At 39.4% G+C, this 26,443-nt stretch overlaps 1 protein-coding gene across 3 annotated transcripts in view; it reads right to left on the minus strand.

The window, feature by feature from the left end:
* The window catches only part of CCDC50 (coiled-coil domain containing 50), a 101,895-nt gene that overhangs the window by 35,038 nt on the left and 40,414 nt on the right, over nt 1–26,443 (minus strand). For all 3 annotated transcript variants that reach the window (XM_053564894.1, XM_053564895.1, XM_053564896.1), the window contains 3 exons: nt 16,661–16,723; nt 15,484–15,610; nt 10,863–10,953 (listed from right to left, as the gene is read on the minus strand). In XM_053564894.1, coding sequence (XP_053420869.1) covers nt 10,863–10,953; nt 15,484–15,610; nt 16,661–16,723 — 281 coding nt within the window. The remainder of the gene's footprint in view (nt 1–10,862; nt 10,954–15,483; nt 15,611–16,660; nt 16,724–26,443) is intronic.

Genomic DNA, 26,443 nt, shown 5'->3' on the forward strand with positions numbered 1-26,443 from the left:
GTCCAGATGGCTTCACTCCAGAATTCTATCAAACCTTCAAGGAAAAGCTTATTCCTGTACTGCAGAAATTATTCCAAAAAATTGAGGAAGAAGGAATCTTCCCCAACACACTCTATGAAGCAATCATCAACCTGATACCAAAACAAGGAAAAGACCCAAACAAAAAGGAGAATTTCAGACCAATCTCACTCATGAATATAGATGCAACAATTCTCAACAAAATCCTAGCCAACAGATTAGAGCTTATCATCAAAAAAGTCATTCATCATGATCAAATAGGCTTTATCCCAGGGATGCAAGTCTCGTTTAACATACGCAAGTTTATAAACGTTATCCACCATATTAACAGAGGCAAAAATAAAGATCACATGATCCTCTCAATAGATGCAGAAAAAGCATTTGATAAAATCCAGCATCCTTTTCTAATTAGAACACTGAAGAGTATAGGCATAGGTGGCACATTTCTAAAACTGAGTGAAGCTATCTATGACAAACCCACACCCAATATTTTACTGAATGGAGTAAAACTGAAAGCTTTTCCTCTTAGAACTGGAACCAGACAAGGTTGTCCTCTGTCACCTTTACTATTCAACATAGTGCTGGAAGTTCTAGCCAATACAATTAGGCAAGACAAGGAAATCAAGGGAATCCAAATGGGAGCAGAGGAGGTCAAACTCTCCCTCTTTGCTGACGACATGATCTTATACATGGAGAACCCCAAAGACTCAACCACAAGACTCCTAGAAGTCATCAAAAAATACAGTAATGTTTCAGGATATAAAATCAATGCCCACAAGTCAGTAGCCTTTGTATACACCAATAACAGTCAAGATGAGAAGCTAATTAAGGACACAACTCCCTTCACCATAGTCTCAAAGAAAATGAAATACCTAGGAATGTACCTAACGAAGGAGGTGAAGGACCTCTATAAAGAAAACTATGAAATCCTCAGAAAGGAAATAGCAGAGGATATTAACAAATGGAAGAACATACCATGCTCGTGGATGGGAAGAATCAACATTGTTAAAATGTCTATACTTCCCAAAGCTATCTACCTATTCAATGCCATTCCTATCAAAATACCAACATTGTGCTTTCAAGATTTGGAAAAAATGATTCTGTGTTTTGTATGGAACCGGAAAAAAACCCATTTAGCTAAGGCAGTTCTTAGTAATAAAAATAAAGCTGGGGGCATCAGCATACCATATTTTAGTCTGTAGTACAAAGCCATAGTGGTCAAGACACCATGGTACTGGCACAAAAACAGAGAAATAGACACTTGGAATCGAATTGAAAACCAAGAAATGAAACTAACATCTTCTAACCACCTAATCTTCGATAAACCAAACAAGAACATACCTTGTGGGAAAGACTCCCTATTCAATAAATGGTGTTGGGAGAACTGGATGTCTACATGGAAAAGACTGAAACTGGACCCACACCTTTCCCCACTCACAAAAATTGATTCAAGATGGATAAAGGACTTAAATTTAAGGCATGAAACAATAAAAATCCTCCAAGAAAGCATACGAAAAACACTGGAAGATATTGGCCTGGGGGAAGACTTCATGAAGAAGACTGCCATGGCAATTGCAACAACAACAAAAATAAACAAATGGGACTTCATTAAACTGAAAAGCTTCTGTACAGCTAAGGAGACAATAACCAAAGCAAAGAGACAACCTACACAATGGGAAAGGATATTTGCATATTTTCAATCAGACAAAAGCTTGATAACTAGGATCTATAGAGAACTCAAATTAATCCACATGAAAAAAGCCAACAATCCCATATATCAATGGGCAAGAGACATGAATAGAACCTTCTCTAAAGATGACAGACGAATGGCCAACAAAGACATGATAAAGTGTTCATCATCTCTATATATTAGAGAAATGCAAATCAAAATAACTCTGAGATATCATCTAACCCCAGTGAGAATGGCCCACATCACAAAATCTCAAAACTGCAGATGCTGGCGTGCATGTGGAGAGAAGGGAACACTTTTACACTGCTGGTGGGACTGCAAACTAGTACAACCTTTCTGGAAGGAAGTATGGAGAAACCTCAAAGCACTCAAGCTAGACCTCCCATTTGATCCTGCAATCCCATTACTGGGCATCTACCCAGAAGGAAAAAAATACTTTTATGATAAGGACACTTGTACTAGACTGTTTACTGCAGCTCAATTTACAATCGCCAAAATGTGGAAACAGCCTAAATGCCCACCAACCCAGGAATGGATTAACAAGCTGTGGTATATGTATACCATGGAATACTATTCGGCCATTAAAAAAAATGGAGACTTTACATCCTTCGTATTAACCTGGATGGAAGTGGAAGACATTATTCTTAGTAAAGCTTCACAAGAACGGAGAAGCATGAATCCTATGTAGTCAATTTTGATATGAGGACAATTAATGACAATTAAGGTAATGGAGGGGGAAGCAGAAAGAGGGTCGGAGAGAGGGGGGTGGGGCCTTGATGTGTGTCACACTTTATGGTGGCAAGACATGATTGCAAGAGGGACTTTACCTAACAATTGCTATCAGTGTAACCTGGCTTATTGTACCCTCAATGAATCCCCAGCATTAAAAAAAAAAAAAAAAGAATTAATCCACTTTCAGTAATCATAAATTCATATAGTCTGGCATTCCTAATGGCCACAAGCCCCTTCAATAGGGAGCCTATGGAGAACTCAACTACTATATTGAAGACCTTACATAAAAGAGTTTAACAAATAAAAAGAGCGGGCGGTGCCTGTGGCTCAGTTGGTAGGGAGCCGGCCCCATATACCGAGGGTGGCGGGTTCAAGCCCGGCCCCGGCTGAACTGCAACAACAAAAAAAAATAGCCGGGCGTTGTGGCCGGCGCCTGTAGACCCAGCTACTCGGGAGGCTGAGGCAAGAGAATCGCTTAAGCCCAGGAGTTGGAGGTTGCTGTGAGCTGTGTGATGCCATGGCACTCTACCGAGGGCCATAAAGTGAGACTCTGTCTCTACAAAAAAAAAAAAAAAAACAAATAAAAAGAGCCAGGCATGACACCTCTAATCACAGCATTTACAGGAGGAGTATCTCTTGAGGCCAGGAGTTCAAGACCAGCCTGGGCAATATAGGAAGACCCTGTCTCTACAAAAAAAATTTAAAAATTAGAAAGTGGTGTGGGCACCGAGTGTTAGCTACTAAAGAGACTGAGGTGGAAGGACGGCATAAGCTGAGGAATTTCAATTTACAGTGAGCTGTGATCATGTCATTGTACTCCAGACTGGGCAAGAGAGTGAGACCTTGTCTCTAAAAAAAAAAAGTCAGTAATAATAAACAAAATAAATAAAATAAATTAAAAGCGAAAAACAAAGAGTGAGATGGAGACAATAAATGACAAAAAAAAATTTTCTTTTTTAACTTTTCCACATCTGTCTCCTTGCATGGAAATGCTACTTTCCTTACATCTGTGTTCTATTCACAAACATAATAAAATTATAACACAACAAACGTAGAAATGCTAATTTATCCACCCAAAGTTGCATAACTCCACTACTTCTCATCATGCACAATGTTGTCCAGAAAAATAGAAAAAGAATCTTTGCCCCAAGAAAGGGACCTTGGTCTCTACCTCTGGTTATTTGGAGGGGGGTTATAAACAACCCAAGAATGTTAACCTAAAAATCTCTAAAGGAGATTCAGACAAAAACCCAGGAAGGAATTTTCCACAGCCTGCTGCTGAATAAAAACTTATTAACTGAGCAGACTCCACAGGGACATAAAAGACAAAAAGGAGTGGAGGGAGGGGAAGAATTACAACAGTTCATGTGCCACAAATACACAATGATTGGTTCAAAGACTGGTTAGAGGAATTAGTACTATTGTCTCAGTCCTAGTCTCCTCCGCACGGACTAAAATAAGCATCATCACAGTCCTTCAGCAACAAACTCTACTCATGTGCAGTTTGTTCATTTAATATTAACAACATACTAGTCAGCTGAGAGTCACATTTTTCTACAATAAAAGAGTATCTTGACACAGTGGCCATCTTCGCGTCTCAAGTATGAGTTAGAAAATCAAAATGTCTGAATAAAGTATTCAAAGGCTGTGCTCTTTTAGTCACTTAACCTCCACAACTGGATTTCTTATTTAACTTTTCCACTTTACTGGGGAAAAAGGAACATTTCCTCAGTTCAACTACTAGCTGAGGGCAAGTTCACGGGAGCCTACAAAAGCCAACTAAACACCTGAAGGCCTCTCAAATCACACCACATTAGGACACAATTGAGCTTACATCATTCCACCCCCCACTTTTTTATTTAATTTTTTTTATTGTTAAAGCATAGCTGTGTACATTAGTGCAATCAAGGGGTACAATGTGCTGCTTTCAAATACAATCTGAAATATTCTCATCAAACTATTCAACACAGCCTTCATGGCATTTTCTTACTTATTGTATGTAGACATTTGTATCTGCCTTTAGTTAAGTTTCACCTGTATCCATTCTAAGATACACCATAGGTGTAGCCCCACCCATTACCCTCCCTCTAGCCTAACCTCCCCCCTCCCTTCCCCTTCCTTGGTCCTTTCCTCATACTCTTGGGCTATAGTTGGGTTATAGTCTTCATGTGAAAGTTATAATTTAGCTTCATACTAGGGCTGAGTACATTGGATACTTCTGCTTCCATTCCTCAGATACTCTGCTAAGAAATGTCCCTTCTATATCAATTTTCTTTAGTGTTCTGATCATGAAGGGATGCTGTATATTATCAAAAGCTTTTTCTGCATCAATTGAAAGAATCATATGATCCTTATTTTTTAGTTTGCTTATATGCTGAAGTACATTTATAGATTTAGGAATATTGAACCAGCCTTGACACCCTGGGATAAATCCCACTTGGTTGTGGTGCATAATTTTTTTGATGTGTTGTTGGACTTTGTTTGTTAGGATCTTATTGACTATTTTTGCATCAATATTCATTAGTGATATTGGTATATAATTTTCTTTTCTTGTTGGGTCTTTCCCTAGTTTGGGGATCAAGGTGATGTTTGCTTCGTACAACGTGTTGGGTAATATTCCTTCTTTTCCTGTATTTTGGAAGACGTTTAGTAATATAAGTACTACTTCTTCTTTACAGGTTTGGTAGAATTCCGACGTAAAGGTCCTGGGCTTTTCTTTTTAGGGAGATTTTGTATACTTGATGTTATTTCAGAACTTGATATAGGCCTGTTCAACATTTCCACTTCGTTCTGGCTAAGTCTTAGTAGGTGGCGTACTTCCAGGTATTGGTCGATTTCTTTCAGATTTTCATATTTCTGAGAGTAGAGTTTCTTAAAGTATTCATTAAGGATTATTTTAATTTCTGAGGGGTCTGTTGTTATTTCATTGTTACCATTTCTGATTGATGAAATTAGGGATTTTACTCTTTTTTTCCTGGTTAGGTTGGCCAAAGGTTTATCTATTTTATTGATCTTCTCAAAAAACCAGCTTTTGAATTTATTGATCTGTTGTATAATTCTTTTGTTTTCAATTTCGCTTAATTCTACTCTGATTTTGGTTCTTTTCTTCTGCTTGGTTTGGGGTTGGAATGTTCTTCCTTCTCCAGTTGCTTGAGATGTCCCATTAAGTTATTAACTTCCTCTCTTTCCGTTTCTTGAGGAAGGCTTGCAGTGCTATAATTTGCCCTCTTAGGACTGCCTTTGCAGTATCCCAGAGGTTCTGGTAATTCGTGTCTTGATTGTTGTTTTGTTCCAAAAATTTGGTGATTTCCTTCTTAATCTCATCTATAAACCATCTTATGCTTCAGCATAAGGTTATTTAGCTTCCATATTTTTGTATGAGTATGCAGGTTCCCGTTGTTATGGAGTTCAACTTTTATTCCATGATGGTCTGAGGAGATGCAAGGAATAATTTCTATTTTTTTAAATTTGCTGAGGTTAGATTTGCCTAGGATGTGGTCGATTTTGGAGTATGTTCCGTGGGCTGATGAGAAGAATGTGTATTCAGTTTTGGTGGGATGAAATGTTCTGCAGATGTCTGTTAAGTCCAGATGTTGAATGATTAAGTTTAAATCTAAAATTTCTTTGCTTAGCTTCTTTTTGGAGGATCTATCCAGCACTGCTAAAGGGGTGTTAAAATCTCCAACTACTATGGAACTGCAGGAAATCAAATTGCTCATGTCTGTTAAGAGTTTCTCTTATAAATTGAGGTGCGTTCTGGTTGGGTGCATAAATATTAATAATTGAAATCTCATCATATTGAGCATTACCTTTAAACAAATATGAAGTGTCCATCCTTATCCTTCCTTATTTCAATAAGGTTTAAAGCCTATTGTGTCTGCAAATAGGACTGCAACTCCTTTCGTTTTTCTGCTTTCCATTTGCCTGGAGTATAGATGACCATCCCTTCACCTTGAGGCTATATTTGTCTTTTAATGCAAGATGAGATTCTTGTATGCAGCAGATATCTGGCTTGAGTATTTGTACCCAGTCAGCCAACCTGTGCCTCTTTAGAGGACAATTTAAACCATTCACATTAATTGAGAGTATTGATAAGCCTTTCGAGAGTCCGGTGGACTTTTTTAATCCTTTTGCAACTGTGGAAGTTGGAATTTGATCAAAATTTTCTAGGTGGATTTACTTTTTTGGTGGAGGATTACGCTAGTCTTTATGGAGGATAGGTCTGAGAATATCCTGGAGAGCTGGTTTGGTTATGGCAAATTTCTTCAACATGTGAATGTCGTTGAAGTATTTAATTTCTCCATCATAAATGAAACTCGGTTTAGCTGGGTACAGGATCCTGCTTGAAAGTTATTTTGTTTTAGGAGATTAAAAGTCAATGACCATCCTCTTCTAGGTTGAAAGGTTTTGGCAGAGAGGTCTGCAGTAATTCTAATATTCTTGCCCTTGTAGGTGATGGTTTTCTTTCGTCCGGCTGCTTTCAGAATTTTCTCCTTCATATTAACTTTACTGAAATTGATTATGATGTGTCTGGGGGATGTCTTATTTGGGTTGAGTTGTGCTGGAGTTCTGAAACTGTCTGCTATCTGAATTTCAGAATCTCTTGGCATGTCTGGAAAGTTCTCCTTCATAATCTCATGGAGAAGAGACTCTGTGCCTTGTGAAGCCATTTCGTCACTTTCGGGGATCCCTATAAGACGAATATTGGTTTTCTTCGAATTATTCCAGAGCTCTCTGAGAGAGTAATCTGTTTTTGCCTTCCATTTCTCTACCTCTTTGGGAGTTTGGGAGCATTCGAAAGCTTTGTCTTCAATGTCAGAAATCCTTTCTTCTGCTTGCTCCATTCTGTTACTGAGGGATTCTACTGTGTTTCTCAGATCTTTGAGGGCTGCAACTTCTTGTCTCAATGTGTCAAAATCTTTGATCGTTTGGTCTTTGAAATGGTTGAATTCTTGAGATATCTTTTGGGTTACTGCTTGGAATTCTAATTCGATCTTATTTGCTATCCAGATACTGAATTCGATTTCTCACATCTCAGCTATTTGTTTGTGCATGGGATCTTGTGCTGTCTCTGCCCTATTGATCCTTGGGGGAGTTGATCTTCTCTGATTATTCTTATTGCCAGAGTTTTTCTGTTGATTTCTCCTCATGATTGTTTTTCACTGTTGCCTCTGGCCATCCTCAGAGTTGGGGAGGTGTCTCTCCAAGATTAGACCCCAGGGGGATCACTCTATTATTGCTGGATCTTTGTAGGGAGTGACCCTGTATAATTCCTCTGGGCCTTCCCCAGCCAGGGAGTTCTGGTTGTGGAAGCAGCTGCAGAGTGTGACACACCCAGATCCAGCAACAGGGCGGGAGGTGGTGCACACTGTTCTGGGAGTGCCTGGCGCCCAGTGACTTTGGCACAGAGAGCCTAAGGCTCCAGCAGTCTCTGGCCAGGAGAAGGGCTGTGCACAGAGGCAGGGAGGGCTCTGGAGAGCACTCGGCTACCAGAGTCCCTGGCCAGATGAGCAGGTTGGTGTGGAGGCACGGAGGGTACAGGAGGGAGGACGCAGGGTTGCGCAACTCCCGCAGTTCCTGGTCAGGGCATGCGGAGGCCCAGCGGGCGTGGATCGCGGGTCAGGGTTCATGGCACAGCTCTTAGGGAGGTCTGGGTGGCGCTAAGCCCAGGAGTTTGAGGTTGCTATGGGCTGTGACACCATGGCACTCTACCCAGGGCAACAGCCCGAGGCTCCAGTGTGCCAAGACCCGTCTCACTCTGCCCCTGAGGGTTAAGGCTGTAAGGCAGCTCAGTCCCCGCCTTCAGGCTGCTCTGTCAGTAGGTTACTAGCTCCCACCGGATCCTTGCTCTGCGACCCTGAGGGCGGAGGTTGCTGGGGCAGTTCTCTCACAAAGGCTCCCTGCAGCCCACAGCTGAACACTATTAGCTCCTTCCAGCTCAGCGGCTCAGTCTGGGGCCCTAGACAATGCCCAAAGTTATCTGCACTCCTGCTCAAGCTCTCCCCAAGTCAGTCCAACTCAGTGCCAAGTCCGAGAACACCAGAACAGTTCACAGGTAAGGCCTTTCCGGTTTGCGGTCTCACTGCTGCTTGTACTTACGGCTGCAGGCGGGATTAGGTCCATCGAACACACGCAACCACTTGCCAGTTTTCCACTGCTTTTGTCCTCCTCTTGGGGTTCAGAAATCCCTTGCTGACTCCTTGTATCCTAAAAGGGATGATTATAGGCAGATCCCACCAGCCAGAGATGCCTGGAGTCTTATCTAACCAGACTCGGGAAGCTGTTACTCAGCGGCCATCTTGCCCCACCCCACCCCCTTTTAATTATTAAATCATAGCTGTGGTTTTCCCCTTTCTTAAATAGCACATATCACTCTATAAGAAAAATCAGCCTTGTTAAAAGGGGAAGAACTGTTGGGAAAACAGCTGGCCAGAAAGCAAAAAGGAAAGAACTATACATACACATCAGATGCCTCATACATGAGACCTCCTTTAAACCTCACAACAGCTCCTTAGGGTAAGCACAACCACCATGACTTGCTCATTTTGGAATTTGAAGTTCTGCATCATTAGGTAAGATGCTGAAAGTCACACAACGAAAAGTCAAAGTGCTAACCTCGAACCCAGGTCAGTCTATCTCTACAGCCCACATGTTTTACGTTTGCCACAGTATCTCTAAGTCAGAAGCAGTCACAAACCAAACAGACATTTCTCCAGCATCTGATTTTAACTTGGGACCTACCGCTCATTTCTTTAGTGCTTAATTTCAACATCTGAAAAATGGAATTAATCAATACATTGCTCAATTTATGTAATATTACCATCACATTAACTATTGTTATTACTATTTAGATTACATGCCTAAAATAAAATGCTGTGGCTTTTATTTCTATCCTGCTTTCCCCTAAATGGGGGAAAAAAACAAAGGACAGCAGCAGCTTCATTACTTGGTTATTTTTAAAATGGAAGCTTTCAGTTCCTAGTTTCATCTCCAAAGCAGTCTTTAGTACAGACAGGCAACACATTATATAGTAGGCAAGAGCCTCCTGTGTTGATAACAGAAAGGATCAACATTATTCCCTAATCTTACTTGCAATTCTTATTGTCACATAACCATGGTTTATTTCTTAAAGAAAAATTTAGATTCATAGCAGGTGTCTCATACACCTCTGGCAACGAACAAGAAATCTTCTAGGAAGAGGGTGGCTCAGTGGGAGTAACAGAACATGCAGCCTGGTTTACTGATGACCCTGATCACGTTTACTTTATAGGGTGATCACGAATGCCAGTAGGCCCTGTAATTACTAACAGCTCTCCTTTAACTTTGAAAAGTGTTTCTGGGTACATAACAAATCATATGGTCACCCTACTATTAAAAATGACAAATCATTTTTTTCTCTTTTATAAATCAAGTCAGGGCCAAGAACAACATAATAGATATGAAAGAAATTAGACACAGAATTGACACAGACTGAAATGCACTCTATGAGAAGTGCTGAAAATCTAACACAAAAGCAAATAATAGTTAACTGTAAATTCTAGTCTTCCCACAAACCAAACACTATAGCAAATTTCAGTCATATTCAGCTTTAAAATCAATAGAACTTAAAAATGCATACAGAATCACACACATGAATTTTTTGAGCCAACAGATTATAGAAAAGTGAAACCATTAAGACGAAGAGAAAAAGTGTGAGGACCAGTATAAGGACTATGCCCGAATTCCGCTAGGGCTCTGCTCAAGGCCTACTGTCTTCAACACTGCAAGAGTAAGCCAGGGATAGACACCCTGTAGTTAGCTGCACAGTAACCTCCGCAAAATCCATTTCTACTGAAACCTCAGAATGTGACCTTTTGAAATAAGGTCCAGAGAGGTCACACTGGATTATGGCAGGGTCTCCATCCAATGTACGGTGTCCTTATAAGACCAGAGCGCACAGACCTACTCCCGGGAAAGAAGGCCCCCATGGCAACACAGGTAGGGAAGGATGCAGCTACAGGCCAAAGACTGCCCGCAGTACACCAGGAGCAAGGAGGGGCAAGGAAGGAGCCTTCCCAAGAAGCAGCACGACCCTACCAACCTCTTGATTTTAGACCTCTAGCCTCCAGAACAATGAGAAAGTTTCTGTTGTATTAAGTCAAGTTTGTGGTTAATCTGTTCCAGTAGTCCTAGGAAACTAATTCACACAATGCATCAAGTTATCTATTATCATCTCTCAAGACTTTAGCACTTACACAAGTGATCAAGAGAGAATAAACAGTGGTCCATGAGGAAAATGCTTAAACTACTGTACCCCAAATAAGGAGAGTTCTGCTACCCATCCAGCAAGCCCTCATGGAGCCCATGAACATAAAAGGTATTTATGTTCCAGAGCTGAGCACCCCTATCTTCACTGGGTGGAGGGACATGAACTAAGTTGTACCTCGTCCTTCTTCTCCTGAATGCGTTGTCTCTCTGCCTCAATAGCCAGCTTCTCCTGAATTTCCTGAGCAATTTCACAATCTTGTTGTTCACTAAAAAGCAAAGGTAAAAACAACATGAATAATGAAAGTAAGGAATAACTTCTCCTAAAAATAATAAATATTACTGAATACTCACTTTACATTACTTAGTCCTCAAGATAAAGATGCAAAGAGAGTGATATGTTACTCAGAGAAGTTAAATAATTTCCTCAAGATCACAAAAAAAAATAAGTGGCAAAACTAAAATCTGATCCCCAGGCACTACAATGGAAATGAAACCTCCATGCAAGACAGGCCTGTTTCCTCGAGATTCTACAAAGGCAATGTAGACAATGAGATTCACATCTACAAATACCCACATAGAAAGTGCACAGAAAAGATGAGGAATGAGCTCACGAAAATGTCAATTACACTGGGGTCACCTGGAGGTGGCTGGCATGAGTTGGAAATGATTTTAATTATTTGTATTTTTTTTTTTGTCAGTTCCAACAAAGAACACAGGGCCAGGCACAAGGGCTCACACCTGCAATCCTAGCACTCTGGGAGGTGGGTAGATCAATTGAGCTCAGGAGTTTGTGACCAGTCTGAGCAAGAGCGAGACCCAATTTCTAAAATAATAGCTGGATTTTACAGAGTACCTGTAGTCCCAGCTACTGAGAAGGCCGAGACAAGTGGATCTCTTGAGCCCAAGATTTTGAGGTTGGTGTGAGCTATGACGCCATGGCACTCAACCCAGGGCAACTGAGACTCTGTCTCAAAACACACACACACACACACACAACACTAAAAAATGATGCTAAAATGGGGGTTGGAGGGTACACAATGTATATTCTTCAACTTTGATCTCCAGTAGAAGCCTCTCTGGCTAATGCCAGTTTTTCTTAATACTCTGGTCACTAAGAAAACCAAAAGTTGGGATTCTGTTGCTATCACAGTTCTTTGGCTTTTGCATTTTTTATTTGTTTTTGGCATTCATGCATTCAACCACAATTTAAACATCAGCTACAACCGGCCAGCACTATGCTCATCTCTGGGGAAACAAAATGAGCAAATGTTCATGCTATCCTCAGAAGCTCACAATACATTTTGGTGAGGAAAACAAGAAAAATTATTTTAATGGGAGAAAGACATCCTTTAAAACACAGTTCCCACAGAAGATAAAGTTTCATTCTTTCAGAAATGGATTCAAAATTTGCCCCTAGGTGCACAACTCTTCTTGTGTCACGTTTCAAGAAAAAACAATTTATAACTCTCGAATGCAAGAGCCCTGAGGAGCCGATCTTTTACACAAATGTAGTTAGCTCAGAAAGATAAATAAAAACATGCTTAAGAGTTGATTAAGATGACGCTGGAATAAAATTGCAATTGTGACTTAAATATGCAGTTTATTTGCTAAACACATACATCCCCTCATTCTTCCCCTGCTGAGTGACCTTAAAATAGTCAGTCTCAGTCTTGGCTGTGTTTTCTAGATGTACTGGCAGGCTTTTGAAATTGAAAAAAGTGGGGAGTAGGAAGAAAACAATATCCTACCTTCTCAAGATGAAATAAAATCAAAATATTCTATTCTTACCAAACTGGATAAAAATTATTTTCATTTGTGTAAGAAAATGGTCTTTTTGAGATGTTTGGAAATAAGCAGACATACGTCAAAGGAGATGTAAGCACACTGCTAGGATGCATATACATGAGTATGCACACACAAGGGAAAAGAACAAGAGGACCCAAGACGGAGAGCACAAGCCAGAAACAGGAACATTCTAGTGTGCACACACAAGGGAAAAGAACAAGAGGACCCAAGACGGAGAGCACAAGCCAGAAACAGGAACATTCTAGTGTGCACACACAAGGGAAAAGAACAAGAGGACTCAAGACAGAGAGCACAAGCCAGAAACAGGAACACTTTCTAAAAATCAGTTAGAAAATCACTAGACAAGAAGTCTGCAAATTTGATTTCTGGTCTTGTCTCTTATCCACGGTTAACTGTGAATCATGCCTTCTCATGCCATTTCATCAGCTATCAAAAAAAAAACTTTAAACTTGGGCGGCGCCTGTGGCTCAAGGAGTAGGGCGCCGGTCCCATATGCCAGAGGTGGCGGGTTCAAACTCAGCCCCGGCCAAAAAAAAAAAACTTTAAACTTAATGACTTCATATTGCAGATCTAATATTCTAGGGTTCTTACTCATTCAAACTAAAGAAATGAAACAAAAATCTCAGATTTACAGTTCTTCTTTTTTTTCACTCATAATAATGAAGATCACTTTTCAAGGAGTTCTCTACCTTGAGCTCCCAGATTAATATAACATCTATAAAGAAGTGACTATCAACTACATGAAAGATGACAAGAAAAGGGCAGACAGAGGAAGCACAGCAGAAAAGGTCAACCCAAATGCAGTGTTACAGTCAAAAGAAACAGAAGACGCATCTCCTCGTATAGAACATGAAGACGTGAGGTTGCAGCTGAGTTCAGTCACCTAATTATAAAGAAACCTGACAAAGCAAAACTCAGAAAGGAGTGGTAAACAATTAGCAGGCTGACTTTGGACAGCAGCCTCAGAACCCTACTAAGTAAAAGGTTCCAGTTCTTTAAAAATTGTGGCATTTCATTCTTCCCAGGATGTCCAGCTGTCAAAAGTTTGTCAGGGAGTAAAAAGTCAAAGACTTCCTTTCTAACTTATTTATTTAAGCCAGGAACACTTTCAAAACCTTGAATTTCCAGGCAGAAACATAATACCTGCTTCTTCTTCTCTCATTCAGAACCTGTAAAATACCACTGTCCAACTCCTGATTTACATTTTACAGTGGTTTGTATTGATAATCTCTGAATAACCTCACTATACACAATTATTACCCTAATTCAGAATCTAAAACTTCTGTCTTAACCTGGGAACTGGCCTAACAAATTTATGAGTAATCTAAAGGGTGTTAATTTAGAATTCTAGAACATCCTAGCTTAACTTCTGTGACACGGAGCCTCAAAACATCTCAAATCTATCTCTTCCTCTTTACATCTTTGCTATCATTACCTTCAAATTTAGGCCTCATCATCTATCTCCTATGATCGTATCTCTGCCACCACTGTCCCCAATTTAAGCCTCACCATACCTTAATTTCACCAATGCTCTGCCTTCAACCTTGCCCCCTCCAAATCATTACCCACCCACTCCCCAAAGTGAATCCAAAAATGAAAATCGAAAACTTTTTCAATGGTTCTCATATAATATAAAATCAACGTGACCTACCTTCTTTAACATAACTTATGTAACCCTTTTGGTCCAGTTTTTGGCTACCTTTCTGGCCTCATCGCCCACACACACTCCTACTCACATTCTCCACCCCAGCAGTACTGAACTTCTCGCAGCTAACATGAGAGTCCAGGTCCTTTCCCCTCCTGTCCTTATGCATGCTACTCCTCCTGGCTAGAATGATTTCCCAAATATCACTGTAAACTCCCAATTAACCTTCAGGTTTCAGATTAAACCCATCACCTGTCTTATGAAGCTTTCCCCAGGCTCTCCTCCCTTCATACACTCTAAATTTATAATATAGTTTTCTGCGACTCATGCCTGTATCTCTAGATACATAATGTTCAGGGTGTTTTCCTGAGACCCTTAAAGGAAAGGGTTACATCTTACTCCTCTGGTCTCCAGTGCCTTTTATGTTGCCAGGTTTAGCATGAATCAATAAATGTGTTTATTTTCAAAGTAGAGAAGCTTAATGAAATAATAAATAAAGTCCTCTCTACAAACACTAAACTGAATGACAAACTCTTTCTCAAAGGCAGCAAAAGTAACTGGCCTTCTTCTTTTATTTAAACATGACTCTTAAGTAAATTAAGGGGTTCCTTCATTTCTCCCTGTACCCCATCCTCCTCAACGTAGTATTTCATGGCTAAGTCTGTCATTACAGATTTAGATTGTTAAGAGCCACTCTCAGACTCTGTACCCTCAATGAATCTCCAACAATTAAAAAAAAAAAAAGAGCCACTCTCTGAGAAGGAATGTACCCTGGCAGCTTTAACATGCTGAAAAGAGTACAAAGTCATTGTGCTGAAAGGAACCTTAGAAATGGTCACTTATGTATTAAAGGAAGAAGCTATTGACAGAGAACTTTTGTCACATGCTGAAGTAATGAAGAGAACTGAGCACACAATTCAGAACTTTGCAGAACATTTCTGCTGTCTCTTGAAAAGCAAGGGGCTCAAGCAAAGTAAGAGCAACAGATACAAGTAGGAAACAACAAAAGAACCAATACAACTCATAAAGTTGTTTGTGCCCATTACTTTACTGGACTCCACAAACAAAGTATAAAGCAGAGAGAATACTGGTTATGTATGAGTAAGGAAAATAAAATCAGAGAGGTTGACCGGACCTCATACCATAATACACATGTTCCAAAACCTAGTGTTTCAACAGCAAAGAAAATTTTTCAAAACAAAGAAAAGTACTAGATAACCCCCGTAGGATTTGTATTCTAACAGGAAAGGAATCAGGACAAGAGGAGTCTGCTTCTCCCCTGCTGTGGCTGCCGTCTCCACAGACAAAACCAGCCCTGACTCCGTCCCACTCCCTAAATCCTCACAGGTCTTTGTAGCGCTTCTGGAGCTGAGCCTGGGCTTTTAGGTCTTCCTCTTGAAGCTGCTTAGCCACTCGGAGATCATGCTGGACCAAACGGTTCCGCTGAATGTTTGATGCCAAATGATGCTCGACTGGGACAGAAAAATTGAGGACAGGAATTATAATGCTTTAGCTTGGTAGAAATAAATTTCATAATAAAACTAAGAAGCTTTACCATTAAAAAGAGCTGCACATCCATAATTTTGTTTTATGTTCTCAAGAACACTGTATATAGGCAGCACAGGAATTATTCTCCCATTCTTCCAGTAAGTAGGACGAGGCTAAAAAAATTCAGTAATTTGCCTTTGGTCACATGGCAAAAAAATCATGGGTGCATCATGACGTGCACCCTGACACTGGAAAGCAGTGCCCTAATTATACCCTGCATGTGCTGCTGCTCTATTTATTAACTGCATTTTTCAATACTTAATTTTTTTTTTTTGCTATGCTGACATCTTTATTCCGGCCTCTGGTCTTCAGAACTGTAAGATTATAAATCTCTGCTGTCCTAAGCCTCCCTGTTTGTTATATTTTTTTTTCAAATATTAATATGAGGGAACAAATTTTTAGGTTACATTGTTCTCACATCCAAGGTAAAGTTCATGTTGTACGATACTTAATTTTTATATTAACATATGAATTAATGGTTCACCAATCACATATTTACAGGAAAAAACTTTTAGATAACAATATAATTTAGACTTACTTTCCATCAGTACACTGCATAAATATTCAGTAAAATCCAAAATGTGACCTAATTTAAATACCAGGGTTGCCGGGAAGAGATGTTTAGGTCCCTACTCTAGGGACAGGAAAAGATTCCTCTGCCAGCTTTCTATGTACCCCAGATATATCCACAACCACTATCTCCCTCCTACAACACAAAGGCAAGGGAAAAGTTCGGGCCTCTCTTTTCCTCTTACACATCTAGCAGTCTAGAATCTCTGATTTCAGCTTGTCTTACTTCAAAACATTTAAAACATCTTTCTTCACCCAGAAATTATTTGCCTAGACAAATACTTCAGGATTGTCAGCAAGAGCCAGGTGACTGTGCTCTCTACTTACCTCACCCTAAGAAATCAGCATCAAGCGACCGCTAAATAAAAGGAAACTGAAGAAACATGAATGGGATTATTACTCACTCTCCTGTTCCTGCAAGCTGTGAGCCAAGGTGTGGTCCTCCAGCACAGCAAAATCTCGGCAGACTGCAAAGGATGCGGGAGGAACAGACAGGAAGATTCATTAGTAATACTTTAACACACAAAGAAAAGAATTTTGTTTACTTCATAATCAATCCTAATATCTCAGGATGGTCACTGTTATAAACTCACAATGCATAAAACAGTAATTATTATAGTTCAGTATGAAACCTTCATTCACAAAAATTGACATAATTACTGGTCATTGCCAAGCACAGAGTACCACAAAATAATTGTTAGATCAGGCCCCTGGACTAAGATTTACCCTTAGTTCTATTTACCATAGAATCAGAAACCAGAGGCCCAGAAATCCTGATCCAGTTGGAGGGAAAATATTACCAGAGTAACAACACTATTTAATGGGTCTACTCCCTGGAACATGAGTTAGAACTAGTCTCCAGGTCTCTCCAAACCTAGGGTTCCCCCAAATAATCTACTAGCCTAAGACAATGGGAAGAAACAAGGAATCTGCCCCTAACTTTGTCTCTATCTGGAGGTGTGGGCAAGGATGTTTGCGGCCTGTTTTCTTAGAAGCAAAATGAAAAGAGATGGTCTCCAAGGTCCACTTTTACCTCAAACTGCAATTTAAACTCCTGTGTTTAAAAAAAACATACGAACAAAACGAAACCTGAAGGACTCATTATGAAAAATGCTGTCTTAAGGACATGAGTTTAGGTGACTTGTCTTCACTCTATTCCAAACATGTAATTCACATTAAAAAGGAAAACTCTGAAAGGCCTCAGAAGACCGCAATATGTGAGACTCACAAAACGTCCCCGAGGGCTTATGAAAGATCACAGATTTCCTTCTGCAGTTTTGGATGTTCCTATGAGGACATGTAATTGCAACAAAAAGAAGAGCACTGCTTTTTCATTCTCAGCATCTAAGTATGTTCAGATAGACAAGCACAGTCCTGTCCCTCCCTCAAGAGAAGGCAAGGAAAAGGGGAGGGAGATCTTGGGAGATTTTATGACAGATGGATAATTCCTGTCCAAGAACCACACTGAACTGAATGGGATATCCTTAGCCCTTTCTCAAATGCAATTGCAAAACCAGTATTTTTAACAGAAAGTCTTGTTCATTTCATCAGCTATATTCTCAACAAATTTTAATAGCTTGAGGTCCAGGTCCTAGTTAACTTACATTTCACAGGATGAAAGTTATCTAGCTTTCAAGATGAACTATGTAATACCCTCATTTAATAGGTGAGGAAACAGAGGACCAGAAGGAAGAAAGAAATTACTGAGGGGCGGCGCCTGTGGCTCAGTGAGTAGGGCGCTGGCCCCATATGCCAAGGGTGGCAGGTTCAAACCCAGCCCCAGCCAAACTGCAACAAAAAAAATAGCTGGGCGTTGTGGCGGGCACCTGTAGTCCCAGCTACTCAGGAGGCTGAGGCAAGAGAATCGCGTAAGCCCAAGAGTTAGAGGTTGCTGTGAGCCGTGTGACGCCACGGCACTCTACCAGGGTGGTACAGTGAGACTCTGTCTCTACAAAAAAAAAAAAAAAAAAGAAATTACTGAGGCTATATGGAGTTAATTAGTGATAGGGCTGGGGGATGAGGATCAATACCTGAGCCGGCAAGGGCTCTTCCCTTCCCTGACACTAGGACACTCCTTGCCTCAAGGTGAACCACATTGACAATGGACTGAAAGAAGATATTCCACATTAGCCAACATGTACCCTCTATAAACACTTCCATTAATTAATATCTCATTTTTAAATGGATTTAATTTATAAAAAAATATTCAGAATGAATTAGCCAAAATGAATATAATCAAATCTTATGTAAAACAATGTTATTTTAATATACTTATTATTTGAAGCATCTTTATATTAGAAAAACTTATATATGTTAAAGTAAATACCAATTTTAGATTATGATGTTAATTTTTTAGATTAATCTCAGATTAAGGTTTTTCAAGTCATAGGTGGTAACTTACTATTACATTAAAAAATCTATTTACTAATCTGAGATAAGCATTTTAAAAATGAACAGGTGGCTGGGTGCCCCTAGCTCAAGGGGCTAAGGCGCCAGCCACATACATCAGAGCTGGTGGGTTCGAATCCAGCCCGGGCCTGCAAAACGACAATGACAACCACAGCCAAAAAATAGCCAGGCATTGTGGTGGGCTCTTGTACTCCCAGCTACTTGGGAGACTGAGGCAAGAGAAAGAATCACTTAAGCCCAAGAGTTTGAGGTTGCTGTGAGCAGTAACACCACGGCACTCTACCCAGGGCAACAGCTTGAGGCTCTCTCTCAAAAAATAATAATAAAATAAATAAATAAATAAATAAATAAATATGAACAGGTTAGAAAATAACAGTACAGTTGGCCTTCCATATCTAGGGGCTCCCCATCACAGATTCAACCAACCAACCACACAACAAAAATATTCCCCCCAAAACTGTAGCTATACTAAACAAGTATAGATTTTTCTTCTTTATTCTCTGAACAATGCGATAGCTATTTACTAGCACTTGTATTAAGTATTATAACAATCTAGAGATGGTTCAGAGTACATGGTAGGACATGCACAGATTATATGCAAATACTACACTATTTTATATCAGGGATTGAACATCCGCAGATTGTGATATCCCTGGGGATGGGCATGTGTGTCCTGGGCCTAGTCCCCCCTGGGTGTTGAGGGACAACAGTATATCACATGGAGTACAGAGGACTGCTTTGGAGAAACCATTTTCAGTATTAACATATACACCCAGTGCATAAATACGTACACACATAAATGATATGTAATAGGTCAAATGCAAAATATATAATATTCTGTGGCTTATAATCAAAAAAGTTTCACATTTTGTTTTTTAGATTAAGCTTAATGTTTTTCGAATCATGGGCAGCAATCTATTATTAGATTAAAAAATCAATTTACTGGGCGGTGCCTGTAGCTCAAAGGGGGTAGGGCACCGGCCCCATATGCCAGAGTTGGCAGGTTCAAACCCAGCCCCGAACAAAAACTGCAAAAAAAAAAAAAAAAAAATCAATTTACTAAGTCTAAACAAGCATTTTGAAAATGAACAGGCTAGAAAACAACAGTATAGTTGGCCTGCCCTGATATGCCAAAACACATTTTATGTGTTTTTAATATCATGCTGACTAAAATTAAAAAATTATACAATTACTGCATTTTTCCACATGGAGTACTGTGTGAAGAACTACAATAATTTTATATTTTTTACTTCAGTCAGCACATTAAAAACATTAAATACATTGTTTATGGACAGATAAACCTATAGCAAAATTTTTTTAATATGTGGCCCTGACACAAACTAAATTCAGAATAGCGGTTATTGCTAGAGATACAAGAAAAGGGGCCTGAGAGCTTTAGCTACAGATCCTGGTCTACTGCTTCAAAGACAAAAAGGGACAGTGCAACTAAGACAAAATACTAACATCGATTTAATGTGGGTGGTATATTCCCGGATGTCTCTATTTCCTATGTTTATTGTAATGCATTAAATATTACATTTTAAGTTAGATAATATACAATTTGTTTAAAATTCACTTATGTTGTCAATAGCATATATTACTAAAACCAAAAATATGATGACATGGTTTGATGTGACACACATGAAGAATTTATGATTACTAATTATCATAATGATTCCTCATAATGATTTCTTAATATCTAAACAGCAAGACTGAAGTATATGCATGTATTGCAACGTAATTCTGAATCTTTTCACTGCATAGGCAGAATTGGTACCCACAAGATACGTTCAATGACTATTAGGAAGAACACACATTCATACATGTAAAGAGGTATATTGTCAGGTACACTGAATTAGCCCTTCAGAGTTTACTAAGAGTTTCCAAATATATAATCTCATTTATAATAAAATACTATTTTCCCAATCTATAATTTCTTCTGAATCTACTCTAGCTCCTTTGAAGATCTACCTCTGTATTCCCTGCATCAGTATTCTAATGCAACCTGCAAAATAATCATACAGCCGGTTACCTTTGTAAATCAGTAACTAGATCAGGAATTATAGGAAACACTGCACAGCCAGGCCAAGTTCAGAGCCTGGACAGAACTTTACTCCTTCTCCTAGCCTACTCCACTTTGTTTTAACAGTATAAACAGTATACTGAGGATAAACAACATCAACTATCTCACCACCTTTCTCTCCACACTTAACAGACTACAGTATAAACACAACTTTTATTGCAGCGGGAAAATAAAATTCATGTGACTCACTGTATTGCAATACTTGTTTTATTGTGATGGTCTGAAATCAAATCTGCAATATTTTTGAAGTTTTCCTGTATCTGGATTAACATAGCATTAAAGTTCTTTTAATCAAACTTTTTCTTTTCCGTGTTCACTTTCATTCACTCAGAATTCAGACTAATCTCCTTGACATAAGTCAACCCATCCATGTTGTCTGTTCCTAGCCTGCTACTGAAATGAACTTCCTCACCATAGCCAATTCCACAATGATTCTCCCTTGTTCTTACCCAGACCCTAATGGTCCTGTAGCCTCTCCTCTCTGCTCAGACATTATCCCAAAGTTAGTGGTTAAGTCTCTTGTGAATGCTAAGAACTATGCAACTCCACCAATTTGCTTAGCAGAGTATTAACAAAAAGAAATGCACTTTGCCCTTAAATTTGAATACGCAGCAGCCTCCCTATCCAGTTGCAAACTCTTCAGAGCAGGAACTAGATGGGAGTAATCTCTGCACCTTCCATATAATTTGCACTGTATATAGAATACAGTAAGACATTAGGAAATGCTCATTGTTAGAAAGAAGTAAAGAAAAACTGGTCAAAAGTCAAACAACTGTAAGAGTTCCCAAGAAAAAGGAAAACAACTTTATAAACAAAATTAAGCTCTAATGTTGTGATAGCATAACAGACTAATAAAATTTTCAATTATTTAAATAAATTACATAAAAACTAGATACCTCTCCCCATGCCTATTAAAACAAAGGAATTTTAATGCTGTATTAACCCAAATACAGGAAAACTTCAAAAATATTACAGATTTGGTTCCAGACCACAATAAAACAAGTATTGCAATACAGTAAGTCACATACATTAAATGTAAAAAAATGTACATACTTAATTTAAAAATACTTGATTGTAACAGACAGAATGTTCTGGAAAGGGGGAAAAATGTTTTTTGTTTCTTCAAAACACCCTAACCCTTTTTGAGAACTAAAACCTGTATCCCTGCCTCAGGTCAGTGGTTGGGAGAAGCAGGGGAGTATCCTTTGCTCTCTGTGATTCTGGGTAGCTCAAGGGAATTGTCCAAGAGGAGGACATGAGTCTGTCTTGGCCTAACATGGGATAAATCAGAAACCGTTAACTATAATTGAACAGCAATAACCTGAAGCCTGAAAACCTCCCTTTAAAAGCTCGGTATTCCTGCTCAGAGGTAGGACTCTGGTACTTTAAGACAAGAGTCAGCCAGCCTCGTTTGCTGGAAAATAAACTTCTTTTTCCTTCTCCTCAAAGCACTTACCCTCATTCTTCTGATGTGACACATTTACAGGCATCTATAGCATTACACACACCTAATTTCAATACTGCCATGTCTCAGAAAACAGGGAGATCCCAGGAGAGGGAGAAAGACAAGGGAAGGGCTCGTCAGTAGAACACTCAGAACAGGAAACATTAGATTTCACTATCTAATATGGATGTGGTTCATAACACCACGAAACAATTATAATACTGACATGAAAGATCACTGATCACACATCACCATAAGAATTATAGTAACAATGAAAAAGCTTGAAGTATTCAGAGAATTACCAAAGTGTAATACAGGAGACATAAAGCAATCACATGCTATGCTGTTGTAAAAAAACAGTGCCCAAAGACTTGCTGAAGGCCAGCCTGCCAGTCAGTGAAGTGAAATAAAATTAAATACTATTGAACCACGTCACATATGCATGTATTTACATGTAATTATACAGTGAATTAGTTTGCATTAAGGCAAGCAGGTATCAGAAATGGGAGGATTGGCTCGGCGCCTGTGGCTCAAGCAGCTAAGGTGCCAGCCACATACACCTGAGCTGATGGGTTCAAATCCAGCCCGAGCCTGCCAAACAATAATGACAGCTACAACTAAAACATAGCCAGGCGTTGTGGCGAGCGCCTGTAGTCCCAGCTACTTGGGAGGCAGAGGCAGGAGAATCGCTTGAGCCTAGGAGTTGGAGGTTGCTGTGAGCTGTGATGCCACAGCACTCTACCCAGGGCGATAGCTTGAGGCTCTGTCTCAAAAAAGAAAAGAAAAGAAAAAAAGAAATGGGGAGGATTGACATATATGCCTAAATATCTCCCCCGCCATTTCCTTGAAGAGAGGATGATTTTCATTCTGTTGTGGATCCAGCCTAAAAATACAAATGGCATTTACTATACATCTACACACCTAATTCATTTATTCAATAAACATGTGTTGAGCTGTTTCAGGATGAATAAGCCATCTTCTCCAAGCCATCAAAGAAGCAGAAATGATAGAAAGGTAAAAAAACAAATAATATAATTTGATAAATGTACTAAAGATGTATAGTAAATTTTTTGAAGGTATAAACATTATAGCAGTTATGCCTTTTATGAATTGGGGGTAGGTGTAAGAAGTAGACTATATCAAGAAATCTTGAAGTTGTTAGCCTATGAAATAGGTCTCTAAGAAGGTCAAAATTCCTATGGACAAAAATGGTATAAGTATTCTTGGCAAAGGACGAACTATGAAAAAAGACACAAAGACAAAAGTGCATAGGCTGTCCTGGAGTTCTGTTTGTACCAGAAATATAGAAGCACCAAAGGGAGTCACAGCAAGAGGTGAGATAGGAAAGGTTCTGTGTGCCTTCCTGAGAAATTGGTTCTTTATTCCATAGGCATTCCTGGTACATGGTTTCATGATATGCAGAAAAGAAAATCTGGTAATTGCCACCGAGCTCCATCTCAAGCCAACCAAGCATTATGGATTTCATTTTTACTTGTCTTACCTTTGCTTCCCATGACTCTTATTCTTATTTTCTCTTTGCTATTTCTCCTCACCTGTCTTTTATCAGGTATGACTCCTTGCCAACTTTATTGCTACAGCTCCAGACACAAACCACTCCCCTTCCAGTAACTGGGGCTTTTAAGAAGCAGAGCTACAAAACTACCTGCTTTCCTTTTACAGGTAACACCCTCATCTGCCCACCCCTTGGGAATAGTAGGAACTAGACTAAATCTGCAGACTGAATGTCAATGACTCCTAGAATTCCAGCCCAATGTTAACAAATTTGGAACTCTAAAATAGCATTTATTTACTTTTTTATTTTTTGAGATAGTCTCATTTTGTCACCCTAGGTAGAGTACCATGGTGTTATAGCTCATAGCAACCTCAAACTCCCGGGTTCAAGCAATCCTCTTGTCTCAGCCTCCCAAATAGCTGGGACTATAGGTGCCCTCTACAACGCCCAGCTAGTTTTTCTATTTTTAGTAGAGACAGGATCCCGCTCTTGCTCAGGCTGGTCTTGACCTCCTGAGCTCAAGCAATCCACCTGCTTCTGCCTCCCAGAGTGCTAGGATTATAGGTGTGAGCCACGGCCTGCCCTGTAAAATAGTATTTAAAATTTTTTCTTAGTCATTAACAATGCCTGATTAAGATCTCCTCAGCTTTCCACAAAGAAAAAAGTAAATGAGCTCTTCCTTTAAGCGGCCTGAGGTGATCTGTGAAGATGGTTTGCTATTCACTTGACCCAGAAAACCCCACAAAGTCATGCAAGTCAAGAGGCTCAAATCTTTAAGAACAAACATGAAACTGTCCAGACCATCAAGGGTACGCATATACGAAAAGCCACCAATTATCTGAAGGATGTCCCTTTAAAGAAACAGTGTGTACCATTCCAACCTTACAATAGTGGAGTTGGTAGGTGTATGTTCAGGCCAAACAGTGGGGCTGGACACAGGGTCAGTAGCCCAAAAAGCGTGTTGACCATGCCTAAAAATGTTGCTGCACATGGTTAAAAATTCAGAGAGTAAAGCTGAACTGAAGGGTTTAGATATAGATTCTCTGGTTATTGAGCATATCCAAATGAACAAAGCACCCAAAATGCATCGCTGAACTTAGAGAGCTCATGGTCGCATTAACCCATACATGAGCTCCCCCTGCTACATGGAGATGATCCTTACTGAAAAGGAACAAATTGTTCCCAAACCAGAAGAGGAGGTAGCACAGAAGAAAAAGATATCCCAGAAGAAACTTAAGAAACAAAAAAACTTATGGCACAGGAATAGATGCAACATAAAATAAATGCAAGTAACAGTAAAAGGAAAAAAAAGTAAATGGCTATGAATACTTTACATAAAACATGTTTAAGGTTATTTTAGACAGTTCATTGTAAGCAAGAGTTTCTCTCTCTCACTCAGGAACAAAACATTCTCTGTGAAACCTGTTTCATATGGGTGATTAAGACTTGTAAGTAATGGGATAAGAAACAGTTTTCAGGTCCCCTTACATCTTTTTTCTAATGGACAAATAGAAGTATCCCCTCTTAATCCCACCACACACATTTTCTCCCCACATTTTATTTACTCTTTCCCTGCATAAACATATGCTTAAATTTTAGCCAAGAATTAAGATATTAACCTGTCTTCATACTAGAAAAACTGGTGACAAAAAAATAGTGGAGGGACATTTTATTAAACTAATTCTGCTGAAAAGTTTAAAATTTCTAAGCAGGAATTAAATTGTACTCCTGTTGGACAGAATTCCTTCTTTCACTCCATTCAATTATGCAGAGTGAGTACGTATTTAATCACCCCATTCCAACCAAATCCAAAATTTTCTGCCTCAAGGAATGGCCACATGTCACTTTCATACATTATGCAAATAATGCACACATTCCCAATGCTTTAAAAAAGAAGGGAGAAAGTCATTCTTCTTCCACCATTCTTTTACCCACACTCCAACACTTTCTGAAAACACAATTCCTATGACTCAATCTTTACAAGATTCCACCCACATAAAAATTCTTAAATTAATAATACATTTACTAGAGACTACTTCTTTCAAATGTGCCTATTTTTCCATTTATAAAATGATGGAATTTTGTGAATTATTCTTTTTATGTAAATGCTATGAGTAGTGGATGAACTTTAAAAGGAAGAATTACGCTTGCTTTCCTTTGTTCTGTACACATGAAAACACCCTCTATAAACAAAGGTATTCCAGGGACATATTTTGTCCTGAGAAAGTTTGGTAATAACAGATAAACATACTGACATTTATGTAGCACTTTACAGATTACAATGTACTTTCACATTTATTCCTCCTAACCACCTGAAGGTCAAGGTTTTATCAGCATCCTCATTTATGAGGAAACGAAAGCTCCAAGAAGGTAAGTGAATTGAGCAAGATCAACTAATGAATATCTACCTGTTCTGGCCCCAAAACTCTCTGCAATAAGAAATACTCCCAAAATAGGTATGCGTTTCAGTTTGTCAGAAAAGAGTGGTATTACTAAAAATGAATTGAAGTAACACAAATGTGCATTAGGTCCTTTGAAATTGAGGATAAAAGTAAATTTTGGTAAAGGTGGTGAAAGGGCGGCACTCGACCAGCAGAGATCTCACAGACCACCAAGGCTTGAACGAAAGGTCTTTACTGGCGAGGGAGGGATGCTGCAGAACAGCACCAAGGAGGAGAAGAAAAGGGGGGGGGAGGAAGGGAAGAGAGGGAGAAAGGGAGAGCGAGAGTAAGAGCGAG

This window comes from Nycticebus coucang, chromosome 16 (genome assembly GCF_027406575.1).
Source record: "Nycticebus coucang isolate mNycCou1 chromosome 16, mNycCou1.pri, whole genome shotgun sequence".
Classification (NCBI taxonomy): domain Eukaryota; kingdom Metazoa; phylum Chordata; class Mammalia; order Primates; family Lorisidae; genus Nycticebus; species Nycticebus coucang.